The 13,290-nt window shown below is 47.8% G+C and overlaps 1 protein-coding gene across 6 annotated transcripts in view; it reads left to right on the top strand.

Moving 5' to 3' along the window:
• Positions 1–13,290, top strand: part of FANCA (FA complementation group A) — a 3,206,914-nt gene that overhangs the window by 2,247,505 nt on the left and 946,119 nt on the right. For all 6 annotated transcript variants that reach the window (XM_069646037.1, XM_069646039.1, XM_069646038.1 and 3 more), the window contains one exon: positions 948–1,132. In XM_069646037.1, the coding sequence (XP_069502138.1) occupies positions 948–1,132 (185 nt within the window). The remainder of the gene's footprint in view (positions 1–947; positions 1,133–13,290) is intronic.

The raw sequence follows: 13,290 nt of genomic DNA, 5'->3' as shown, positions 1-13,290 counted from the left end.
AGTTAATGAAGAGGTTTTGATATTAATGAGGTTGGAAAATGACTCAGCTGTATTAGCTGTACATACAAATATTTGTGGAAGTACCACTGGTGTACCACATGTGCAGAACTGGGAAATTACAAAAGATGTAAAGACATTGCAGAAACACACATTCAATTGGGCAGTTTGGCACCTTATTTAATTAGATATCCTTCATGGCAATTTTTAAGGTTCGATTATGAGGTTTCGATTTAACATATTACAGACGAGAGAAAATCTTAATCTGTGGAAATGGCAAGGGTGTGCGGCACTTGTGCCTTTATTGCTCGAAAGAAGTAGAAACCTTAAGAAATGTGTTATACTGTGAACCATTTGGAAATCTTCTGAATATTGTTTTGAGAAATATGTGGCAAACATGAGATTATCATTGTGGGAATTATTGTGGGAAATAGTGTTTAATACTACCTTGTTTGCGCTATCAAATGCATTGATGCAATTTTTATAAAGTAAATGTAATATCTATGTCGGAAATTGTCTTTTAATTGAACATTTTTAAACCTTTTGGATAAAAGATTATTTTAGTATTTATTATGGAATTTTGAAAATATGTTTAATGTATTAAATGTTTGTGTACAGGTTTAATGTTAAAGCAAATGACAGTACAACAAAACAAATCTGGACTGTTCCTCTTGTGAGCAAGCCCATGGTTTGTTTCATGTGACTGTTCCATTCCCTGTGGCAGGGAGTAAAGGAGGGTGACTAGAGGACCTTCCCCATTCTATCCCTTGGCAGAGTATCTGCTAGCTTGAGGATACCTCCTGCCGCCTTAGCCATCTTAATAGGTGTACCCAGAGTAAAGCAGGGGGCTTATTCACATGGGCCTGCAGCTTCTGGCTGGGGCGGGCCAGGTCTTATAATGAAACAAGACTTGCTGGTTTGATTCTGAGCTATTGCTTACTCTCTTCCAGGAAATGATTTACGATATGGAACTAGCAAGGAAAATGGCTTCTGTCCAGCAGGGCTGCCTGAGGCCCAGGGATCACCAGGGGCACTTCCTATTCAATCTGTTCCAAGAGAGACTAAAAGCAACTGGAGATGGCCGTACTACAGGTGACCAGCTGGCCAGACATCAAGAATTGCTTATGTTAAGCAGGTAAAAAATAAACATATACCTTTTTACTCACAAGGTGTAACTAAAAGACTTTATTGTTAGATTGCGAATCATACCCAACTGTTCCTTTGCTGTTGCACCACAGCTGTGATTCGATTGGATACACTCAGCGCAGGACATGCTCAGTAAACACGCGCAGTGACTGACTAACCTACAATTTGCCATTTAAAAATCCTAACTCTATTAACAGGAATCATAGCAGCAAGATAATCAGTATGTTTGCATAAAGCATGTAACATATTGAATTCAATGCTTTACAGCCAGTTCTGCCCTGGGGAACCAGTACCTGGAGCCTGGTGTGCTCTGCTACAGTGCTTGACCTCTGCTTAGGGCATCTTTTCTTCTCAGCCTTCACTGATCTATAGTGGAATCTCATAGAATGCTGAATGGGTCTACTTTTTATAAAATGGAATAAATAATGCACTATGACGAAGTGTGCTGCTTAGCCATGAGCGCTTGTAGGGGTTGTGTCAGGAAGCTGGGCACCCGCTACCTCCCACATGATGTGGGTCCTGGGGGTTGTATGTGGAGGATCCCTTTGCCTCCCCACCACCCCACGCGCTTTGGGCAGGGGACTGTTGCATTAGTTCTACTATTGCTGCTGGCCCAATCATTCCATATGCGTGACAAAGACAACCACCATGGCACACATTGAACCCATAGACAACAGCCCAGCACAGGAGTGAGGCTCTATAAAAGCCAAAGGAGGCCCCTACGTGTTAGTGTGTCCAAACAATCTATCCAAATAGTTCTTGACTAAATCCCCACCTCTTTGTGGATTGTAGACTACTTCTAGAACCATAAACTTGATCTCTGAAATGTTGTCCCTTTTCAATAAAGTGACGTGCTACATGGGATTTCAGGCACGTTGGATTTATGTTCTATCCATCGCGCTCTCACTTTCTTTGTAGTTTATCCCGCATAGAGTTGGGCATATAGGCATTTGATTGCCCTTTTTTATACAACTTTTTATTGTTTTAAAATAATTACATAACAGAAAAACATATGCCATTGCTTGGTTGTATTGTAGTTTATTTATATAGCGCATGAGCCCTGAAGCAACTGGGCACATTTCTTAGGTACATATTGTTAGGCAGAATCCTGTGCAGTTCCCTTAGGGAGCTCTACAGAAGATTAAGACTACAGGTATGAGCAATAAATCCCTTTTGGTATCAGTCTGTACCACAAAGATTTAGTTAGTAGCTGTGGCTAAGCAGTCAGACTTATCTCAATAGGGAGATGAGCAGTATTTGGGGTTTACACAATAGGGCTACAGTGCTATGGCACAAGGAAACACTGACCAAAGCTTTGTATTAAAAAGAATATATATATTTATTTTACACACTTCTAGTTCAACACATTAATCACAGTTAATAAGGCAAGTTAAAATCAGTCAAGAAAAGTATACACAACTCCCTAGTTAAATTGTAGACAAGTTTGAGCAAGAGTGAAAACTGAGCAAAACGGCACAGTGAAAACCAAACACAAATGGCACTCTAGCAATTTCTCACATGGGGGGGAAAGTACAAGTTATGCAGAAATATGTTCTTAAGCACCTTAGCAATACTTCCCAATAAGTTTGTGAACAAGTTTAGACAAGGCAGTACTTTAGTATAGAGAATACTTAAATGAAAACTGAGCAAAATGGCACTTCACAAGTTTTAAAAGTGGGAAGGAAAAGGTGGTTATAAGAATTAGGTGCACCAACACAGTTCTAGTTGAGAAGCAATCTAGAGAAGGCAGTTCTAACAAATTCAGCCAGAGTCAATAGGCCTGTGCCAGAGTCAGTGGTACAGGGCATAGTCAGTGGTACAGGGCAAGGACCCAGGAGAAAAATATTCTTGTAGCTGCAGTCAAGTCTTTGGTTAACGATTCGAAAAGGTGGGTGCAGAAGGTTAAAGATAATGTTAGACGAAAGGGGCGGCCAACCCAACAGGTAGGTAAAGGATTGAAAACACCTTTATTGCTACCACACAGAAAGGGAGGCCTGGCAGAAGAAGGTACTGTAATATGAAGAAGAGGCTCCTGTGGTGGCGGTTGTTCCTGGTAGTTCCTGCAGTTCGGGGGATCCAGCAGAGGAAGAGAGGCTCTCGTCCTGGAGGAAGGTTTGAGTTACTGCACTACCCAGGGATGAAAGCAGCCGTGGTCCTGCCCAACAAATAAAAGGTACGCTCCTTTAAATCGCGGTCCGGGTGGATGGCTGCATGGCTATCCGGCCTCCAAGTGCAGGGCACTGGCGATTCGACCAAGGCAGATCCGCGAAGGTGGTTGGCCCCACCAGCTCAAGGGAAGAAGGCTCTTTCAGATGAAGATATCCTCTCGTCGTGTGGAGAAAAGTGGAGAGACGCTGCAGCAGGGCTTCACCGGTGGTTCAGTCGTTGCAGATGTCTTTGGCTTCTCTCCTCTTCGGTTCCTCGGTTCCAGTTGCGACGTCTTGCTCTTCCAGTCCTCAGGACCCTGCTTTTATGCAGAAAGATCCCCATTCATACAGCCTAGCTGTCACTCGCACAGTGGAGTGGTCATCTTGGCGGGAGACCCTCCAGCCTTTCAGGTTAGAGTGCGACATGGGTTGCTGCGGCAACCCCATCCAGGGGTCCTACTCCCCCTCAACGGACCCAGACCAGACTCAGTGGCGCCGAAAGGAGGGCTTCTTGGCAGAAGCCTGCCAAAAGGACGAACAAAGGATCCCCAACCTGGGTTAGGAGTTTAGAGAAAGACACGAGGAAGAATTTATATTAAAGTTCTGGCAAATAAAATCTACCGGAGTAAAGTTAATAATAAAATAAACCGGCAGTATGTTAGAGGCTGTCGGAAAAAGTGGTAGCCTCGAACAATGGGAAAATCCCATAGGGAAATATTTGCGGTCGAATATTTTTGGTAGTAACCACTGCCATCATCCAGAAACTTTTGAGAGAGGGACTGTACGGTACCCTGAACACCAGGGAAAAACTATTAACCGTTCCCAGTACCTCCCTAGTAAGATGGGTTGTACTGGTTTAGTTCATAAAAATTGACTAGTAAAGTCAATGGGTGTTAGACTCTCATTCATACGCATGCAATGAAGAGACGGAGCCTGCTCTGCCGTGAACTTCCTTTATTCACACCCTAACACCAACTGCCGTTTCCCTCTCCAGCCACCTCCCTTTCCGCTTTCCTCTCGCTCTTTCTCTGTTGGTGCTCTTAAAGGGGCAGTGTCCCTTTGTTCATGTACAACACCTCCCCCGTTCTTAAAATGAGAGTCCAGTTACATCTGTTCGATGAGCCTCACTGGTTTCTTTATTGTCCTAGGGGGTCTCCCTGGTGATTCTCGACTTTCGCCGGTCGATTCCACTGGGGATTCTGTTTCCTCTTCCTTGCTGAGGTTCTTGTCGGGTGTCTCTTGTGTTTCGGGTTCTTCCAGATATAACTTCTTGAAGAATGAGGAGTTGCGGGTAATGTCTCCCAGTTCTCCAGTCGCCGTGATCATGGGCCCCTTGACGGCTGTAATGATTCGTGGCTCTGGGTTGTATCGGGTGGTCGTTTTCCTGCGTTGTGTTTGTCGCACCAAGACGGTTTGCCCGATCTCTAGTTGTTCTTTCGCTCTCCTTTTTGCGTCAGCCCATTGCTTGGCCTTCCTCTTCTTTTCGGCGTCTTGTTCTCTGATGGCTAGGTCTTCTTCAGGTGTGTAGTCCTCCCATCAGTGAATGCGTGTTCTGGGTTGATACCTCATCATGAGTTCAGCTGGTGGCTTTCCCGTTGCGTCGTGTTGGGTATTTCCGTAGCTTCGGAGCATGCTGCAGATGGCTTTCGGGTGGGGCGTCTGCTCTGCTACTGCTTTTTGTCTGGTCAGTTTGATGGTGGCCATAAACCGTTCCACCATCCCGTTGGCTTGGGGCCAGAGTGGTGTAATCTTTTGGTGGTGGAATCCTAGGTGGCTTGCAAAGTTTGCAAATTCCCGTCCTTGAAAGGGAGCTCCGTTGTCGGTCTTGACGACATTGGGGATGCCCCATTTGCTGAATAGTTCGTCCACTATGGGTGCGTTCTCCATAAATGACGTTGAAGGTGTTTGTTTAACAAAGGGGAATCTTGAATATTCATCTATTATTACTAATAGATAACCTCTCTCTTCTAGAGGTCCATAGAAGTCCATTGCAACTTTTTGCCAGGGTCTTGTCGGGAGTGTGGTTAGTTGCAGAGGGTTTGGGTTTGGTCCTTTCGCTGCCAGTTGGCAGGGTCTGCAGTGTCTGAGCATGTCCTCTACTATCACGTCCATGTAAGGGAACCAGACATAGTTCCTGAGAAATCGTTTTGTGTTGTCGATTTCCCTGTGGCCTTCATGTGCCAGCGTTGCTAGGGTCTTCCTTAGGTCCCTCGGTGCTACTAGCCTCTTCCCACGTAGCAAGAGTCCTTGGTCAGTGGCTATGAGTTTGTTGTGTATCTTGGCTAGCCGGTCAAGTTCCTTCTGGTCTGCGTCCTCCTCTTCGGTTCCTTTTGTGTGGCGCTGTAACGCTCACCTGGTTTCCACGGGGGCGCTGGTCTAGTCTGGATTGCTGTGGCCTCTTCTAGCGTGATGCGCAGGACCCAAAACACCGATTGGACAGGACCTCCAAATCGTGCTTGCCTGGCTCGTAGGAATATCCTTCTGCAGATGAGAAAGGGGATTAACAGTCTGCAAAATAGTGTGCTAGCTCCCCCTTTCCCCCTTCCCCCTTCGTTCCTATCTAACTTCCTCCAAACCCCGGTTTAAGCTCACCTTATGGTTTGGAAGGATGAACTCTCCATTCTGCTTCTGGTGCAGGGGCACGTGTTCGTCCAGTTACTTCACTGGTTTTCAGAATGGCGCTGGCAAAATCCACTTGACTTTCCTGAGCGATGCACCGTAAGTATGAAAGTTCAAGTGAGGCCCCCTTTATGTTGTCTTTCTAACCTGTGATCTGTCCTTTATTTCAGGTGCAGAATGAAGGCGATGCGTCGAGGGGTTAAACTGCCGAGGTGAGTAGTGATGAGGGCGATCCCTCTAAATGTCCTTATCTACCTCCCCACCAGTGGAGAGGGCAGGAGCCCCCACACCCACCCACCAGGAACGAGGACCCAGCGACGAGGACCCAGCGACGAGGACCCAGTGAGGAGGTCCCTGCACGGAGCATGCTGCACCCACGCAGCAGCCTGCCCCCCCCCCGCTTGCAGCCACCAACAGATGCTACATCCAGCCCTGCCTGGGCACCCCATCATCTCCACGGCACCCCTGGCCCCCAATTTCTCCCTATGACCGCACGCGCCGACATTTACCTTTTCCAAAATGTCGGGCGCGATGCGGCACGGAAACGAGGCTGAGACGCCTCCACGTTGCTAGGCAACGCGTGTTTGTATTCTTATTAAAATACAAACATCCGCCGGCAGGCGGAAGAGCCGGCGGCCATCCGAAGGCCTCTTAAGGCCAGTCGAGCCTGTTTGCTCCTGTTTGCGCTCTGCGGCGCTCCTGGAACCAGCCCCACTCCCGACAGTGTGGAAAATCAGCCTTGGATCAGCACAAAAGGAGCATGGGACCCGCACCTCTGCCCTCCCTGCTCTAGGTAAGCTACTACTGCTACCGTGCCGCATAATCGACTATTAGTTGGAACTCTATACCTCCATGTTCCCACACATAATGCAACTCCTCACTATACTAACTAAATTCGACTCTAGGTTACTCATTCACCCCCTGTGCATTCTGCTAGTGACCCATTGCCTGCGCACCCTGCTATGTTTTGTGCCTGAATCGCCAACATCAAATCTAGGTGACCCACTGCCTGTGCACCTTGCTATGTTTTGTGCCTGAATTGCCAATATCAAATGTAGGTGACCCACTGCCTGTGCACACTGCTATGTTTTGTGCCTGAATTGCCAATATCTAATCTAGGTGACCCACTGCCTGTGCACCCTGCTATGTTTTGTGCCTGAATTGCCAATATCAAATCTAGGTGACCCACTGCCTGTGCACCCTGCTATGTTTTGTGCCTGAATTGCCAATATCTAATCTAGGTGACCCACTGCCTGTGCACCCTGCTATGTTTTGTGCCTGAATTGCCAATATCCAATCTAGGTGACCCACTGCCTGTGCACCCCGCTAGCGACCTTTACTCTTGCGCCCTGATTACTATAATCAAATTTAGCTGACCCACTGCCCGTGCACCCTACTAGCTACCCAGGCTGATGCTGTGTTTGCATTAGAGCACTGCCTGCCTGCACTGGATTATTGCTCCCAGTCCAGGTGCCTAGACAGCTCACTGAACTCTAGCTCTACCCACCCAGCACCCACTAATATAATGCTAGCATTCCTCACCATCATCATGTTCCCTTTTTGCATAGTCCCTAATGTTACACCATGCACCAGAGGACACTTCATCAAGGTTGGCGATGGATTAGTTAGACCAGGTTGTCCACGCCACTTCCCCATCCCCTGCCCCACCCCTTTCCTCCCCACACTCCCCCCTTTCCCCATACCATCTCCTCAGGCCCGCACCATGCCCATCACCATCAAGAAGGCAGCAGCCTCAGACATCCCGTGCCTTAGTCCCAACCCGCCTACATACAATCACACCATACCCATCTGCATTAACGACACAACCACACCCATCCTGGGCATCGAAAGACTCAATAGACTCATGTCTAGAACCAAAATGTCCCTACGAGCTAACTCACTCACCACTTCACCCAATACACTGATCAAACCAAACACCACGCCCACTAACTTCCAACACAAAAGATTCCACAACGCACCACTCAAACACCTAACCAATAACAAAACCGCTGACTCTTCCCCCATCAAAGATAACACACCACCCCCTGCCCCTACCTCCACCCTCAAAACTACACTCATCAATGCCCGCTCACTAGGTGCCCATGCTATAGATATCCATGACCTCATTGTAGACCAACACCTTGATATGCTGGTGGTCACTGAAACCTGGCTTCACCCAGCAGCAGGACCACTTCTAGCCCTTGCTATTCCCCCAGGATTCAGCATCCTGAGAACAGACAGGATAAATACCCAAGGAGGCGGAGTTGCCATAATAGCCAAAACCACCCTGGAAATCAGAGCATGCCCAATAGAACAGATACAAGGTTATGAACTCCTACTAGTCAAGTATACCTCCAACCCCAAAAGCACCACCAACCTACTAGTGGTGTACAGATCACCCAACAAAAACACACACCCTGACTTGGACATCCCACTACTCCTAACGCCCCTCATCAAGCCTAAAACCAAATGCATAGTCTTCGGTGACTTTAACCTAGGATACAATGACCCCCTCGACTCAGAAGCATCTACATTTTATACAGCCATGTCAGAGATGAACTTCATACAACTGGTAGATAAACCCACCCACTCAAAAGGAAGAACCTTAGACAGGCTTCTCACTCTTAATTCTCTAGTCACCATTGACTCCATCCTCCCACTCAAATGGTCAGACCACTATGCAATTAACTTCACCATAGACAATGCCAGTACCGAACACATCACCCCTAAAAAACCAGAAACATTTGAGACTAGAAATATCAAAAAGCTCTCTTCCGACAAACTCACTCCAGCCCTGAGTGCCTCCTTTGCCCATATGGTTCTAGGCACCAACAACCCCTCCTATCTAGTAGAACAATACCAACAATGCCTCACCCAAACTATCGACCTACTTGCACCCATCACCACTAAAACCCGTAGACCTGATAAACGCTCCTGCTTTTGGTTTAATGAAGAACTTATAGCCTTAAGACGCACTAAAAGATCACTTGAACACCTCCATAAGAAAAACAACACCCCAGAATCGGCATCAGCCTTCGCTGAAGCCAACAAAACTTACAAATCAGCAATAATCACTCAAAAAGCCAATGCCTTCAACCTCCGCATTGCTAACGCGTCCTCAGACAGCAAAGAACTCTTTACCATTCTTAGAGAGCTCGAAAACCCCTGTCAAATCTCAGCACCTTCAAACGCTAGCAAAGACTGGTGCACCACCATTCAAAACGCACTCTCATCCAAAATCCTCCTACTACAAAACAAAATCGATAGTAAAAAAACACTCCTAGCTGACAAAACTCCACCCACCATATCAACGACCATCTCAAACGCCACTACTGGTCCCCCATTCCAATTCTCACCAGTGACTAACAAAGAAGTTTTCGACACTATAATGAAACTCAAAGCCTCCAACTGCAAGGAAGACCAATTCCCATCCCATCTAGTGAAACTATGCGCCCCCACTCTCACACCTATCATCACTGAATTCATTAACACCTCCTTCCTCACAAACACAGTCCCGACCAGTATCAAAAAAGCTTGGGTGACACCACTTCTAAAAAAACCTTCCCTGGACCCAACAATACCCACTAACTACCGACCCATTACAACGGTCCCATTTCTCCTAAAAATAATCGACAAAATAGCCTACTGCCAAATTCAGAACCACTTGGAACAACATCACCTACTAGGAGACCGCCAGTCAGGTTTCCGTCCCAACCATAGCACAGAGACAGCCCTCCTTGATCTGAAGATCCAAATGGATGCCACCAGAGAAGCAGGTAAACTCTGCCTTCTGATGCTCTTGGACCTCTCGGCGGCCTTCGATCTGGTTGACCACGACAAACTCTGTAACACTCTAGCAAACAACTTCAACCTAGCTCAGAACGCTACCAACTGGATCAAATCCTTCTTGGCTGACAGGACTTCCAGAGTATCCATCGGCAAAGAATCAGCAGACCCAGTGTCTGTCCCTGCAGGTGTACCGCAAGGCTCCTGCCTATCCCCCACTCTGTATAATGCCTACACCAAGCTATTATTTGCAGCCTTGGATGCTCTGGGTGTCATCTATACTAACTTCGCCGATGACACCCAAATCCTCATTCCGCTCACAGGCAACCATGAACAAGACTCCCTCCTGGTTAACCAAATCTACTCACTCATCCAAAACTGGATGGCTAACAACAGCCTCTGTCTCAACGACGACAAAACCGAGCTCCTCATACTAGGCTCCTCCAGCAAAATCAACACCCTTGAGCCCGCCTTTAAATCATTTACCATCGATGGAACCATAATCCCTGTTCTTAAACAAGTCAAGACCCTCGGCGTGTACTTAGATGCCACACTATCCATGTCTAAACAAGTAAACACATTAGCCTCATCCACTTCCTACACCTCTAAACTCATCTCCCTCAGCCGTAAATTCCTCTCTACCAACAACTGTGTTACTCTAGCCAGAGCACTCATACTGTCTAAGCTAGACTATTGTAATATCCTATTCCTTGGCACCTCCAAAGCCAACATAGCTAAACTTCAACTCATGCAAAACAAAGCCCTCAGAGCAGCTCTAGGCATCAAAAAATCTGAACATATATCCAACACCAGAAGAGACCACCACTGGCTCCCCATACAAGCCAGAATTCTATTTAAAACCCTGAGCATCACCCACAAATGCAGGGCTAACAAAGCGCCCAAATACCTCAACAACACAGTCATGATGAAGCCCCAGACCAGACTCCTCAGGTCCAACAAAAACGCCTTCCTTGAAACCCCCAGATACAAAAGAGAGAAAGCAGGGGGCAGCAGCTTCAAAACACTGGCCCCCAGACATTGGAATGTGCTACCTACCCACATTATGAATGAAACATCATTCCCCAAATTCAAAAACCTTTTGAAGACTTGGCTCTTCAACAAGTTCTAACTGAACCAGTGCACTAATCCCCTCCAATCAACTATTTTACCTGACTGCTTTGTATATTAGTGTATATTATTGATTCCTATTATTGTACATTTTTGATTGTTATACCTTTACACCTCTATGTTCATTCTAAGATTGCATTATCCCATTGTCTGTAACTACGCCGTGATACCTCCGGGTCTGGGCGTATAACAAATGTAATAAAATAAATAAAATAAAATAAAATCATTCCCCAGAAATGTCTCTTGTCCTTTCCCCATAAGGGCCGGGGTACGGTACCTGCCAACGGGGCGGCGCCGACCCGAAATGTGGAAGAAAAGCCGGTAAGTATTATGGCTGTCAATCAGGCTTTCCTTCTGTGTTCCTTCTGCTCACCTTTTGTTTCTTCCTCTCTCCCCTAGGTGCAGAGATGTGGCGTCCGATGCCGACAGCCGCGATGGAGCCGGGAGATGTCTCGAGGACAGGTGAGTGAAGCGTGGCGCTGCAGCGAGCAACGCAATGCTTTTAAATGGAAGTCTTTCTTCAGGGATGCTGGCGAGAAGATTCCGGATGCAGGTAAGAAGTTTGAAATAGTCCTTGGTTTTCACCTTTCTCTTCTCTTCCTTCCTTGCAGGTCTTCCAGGTTCGAGGCGGGCGTGGCTGGAGTCCAGGAGCAGGAGCAGACACGGTGAGCGTTAAGCTGCAGGAAGCAGAACAACGCGAAGCATGAGCTGCTGTCTGGGTGTGGCTTAAATAGCCTCCAAAGAAGTCCCAGGTATGTATCCTTCCCCAACTAGGTATGTATCCTTCCCTGGCCACGCCCGTGTGAAAAAATAGTCCCTTTCAGGTCTCAGGGAGGCCTGAAGCGTGCAGCATGGTCTGCATCAGGTAAGTGCACAAAACACCTCCCTTTATGAGCCTGGAGCCTATGGCGCCAGGACTGATGTCCAACATGAGCCTGGCGCCAAAGGCGCCAGGACTGAGTCCAAAGAGCCCCTATAAGGGGCCGCTGGGCTTTTACCCGAGGGCATGATGCCTGCTTCCGGGGGTGCTGGGCCTGGCCTGGTGCTCCGGGGGTAGGCATCATGACAGGCGCTCCCTCCATTTGTTGGAGCGGGTGAGAGAGACAGCAGCTCTGATTGTTGGGTCCGCTTGGCTCTTTTCTTCGAACGTTGCGGTTGAGATGGTAGGAGGCATGGCATTTGATGACAGGTACGAGATATATTCAGTGGCCTCATGAGCCAGGGTGTCATCTTTGTCCAGTAGGGGGTGTCTGGATAGATAGTTCGCTGGGTTTGCGTCTCCTCCTGGCTTGTGGAAAATAGTATAATCGTACTCTTGCAGTCTTATCCCCCATCGCTCTATGCGGGTGGCATTTTCGTTTTTGGGGTTCCCAAAGATTGATATTAGGGCTTGGTGGTCCGTTACCAGGGTGAATCTCCGGCCAATGATAAAGTGGTGGTATTTCTCGCATGCCCCTACTGCAGCTAGGCTTTCCCTCTCTGCTTGAGAGTAGGCCTTTTCCGTATGTGACAGGGCTCGGCTGGCGTATGCAACTATTGCGTGATGGGCGTTGTCTGCGGAGTCGGTCTGGGCAAGGATGGCTCCTAGCCTTACTGGACTTGCATCGACCGTAATGATGGTGTGCCAATCCGGACGAAAATATGCTAGTTGTCGATTGCTGGTAAGGCCTTCTTTTATTGTCATGAAGGCTTCCTGGCAGGGTGCATCCCATATGAATGGTTGATTCTTCTTTAGGAGGTTGCGGAGCGGGTCAGTTGTGGCGTAGTTCGGGAGGTAACTGTGACTGTGAAAGCTGTAGAACTCCTTCGTCTTCCCTTCCCTCCACACTCTCCTCACCTGAGTCCTCAGAGTTGCCTGCGTTCTGTAGATTCCGCCGGCTCCGGTAGTCCCGTTCTTTTTTAGGTAGCACTTGCCTGTCTCGGTGAGAAGCCACAGTGACAGCTGACTTGACAGCCGTCCTGGGGCCCCTTTACCGGGAACAGGCCGGAAAAAAACCCACAAGTGGGAAAAACCCTTAGGATACTTCTGGCAATGAGGTAGGTGTCGATCCAAACTTGAATACAGTAGGACTGGAAACAGATGCGAGGTCCGCAGGGTGGAAACACCGGAGGGAAGTCCAATACGACACCAAAGAGAGGTGGAGGAAACCAAGCAACTACCGGCCAAGGATATGACAGGCGCGGTAAGAAAGAGAGAAATACAGGAGAGAAAACAATGGACAGGGAAAAAAGGGAAAACTGGAGAGCCGCGAGTGAAAAGAGCGGCAAAGAGGGAGAAAAAGAAACGCCCGCCGCCGAGGCGGCGAGACTGGAAAGAGAAAGCGAGGAAGTGCCGAGGGATCGGCAAGGAAGAGGCTGCAGAAACAAAAGGCCGCCGCTGAAACACAACGGTTGACAGGTACGTAGAAAGAACTCTAATCCCAAAGAGAAGGGACGAGCAAGCAGAGCAGACCCACCGCACGGCAAG

Source organism: Ambystoma mexicanum, chromosome 2p (assembly GCF_040938575.1).
Source record: "Ambystoma mexicanum isolate Mex_15411 chromosome 2p, UKY_AmexF1_1, whole genome shotgun sequence".
NCBI lineage: Eukaryota > Metazoa > Chordata > Amphibia > Caudata > Ambystomatidae > Ambystoma > Ambystoma mexicanum.
This window is presented reverse-complemented; position numbering and strand designations above follow the sequence as displayed.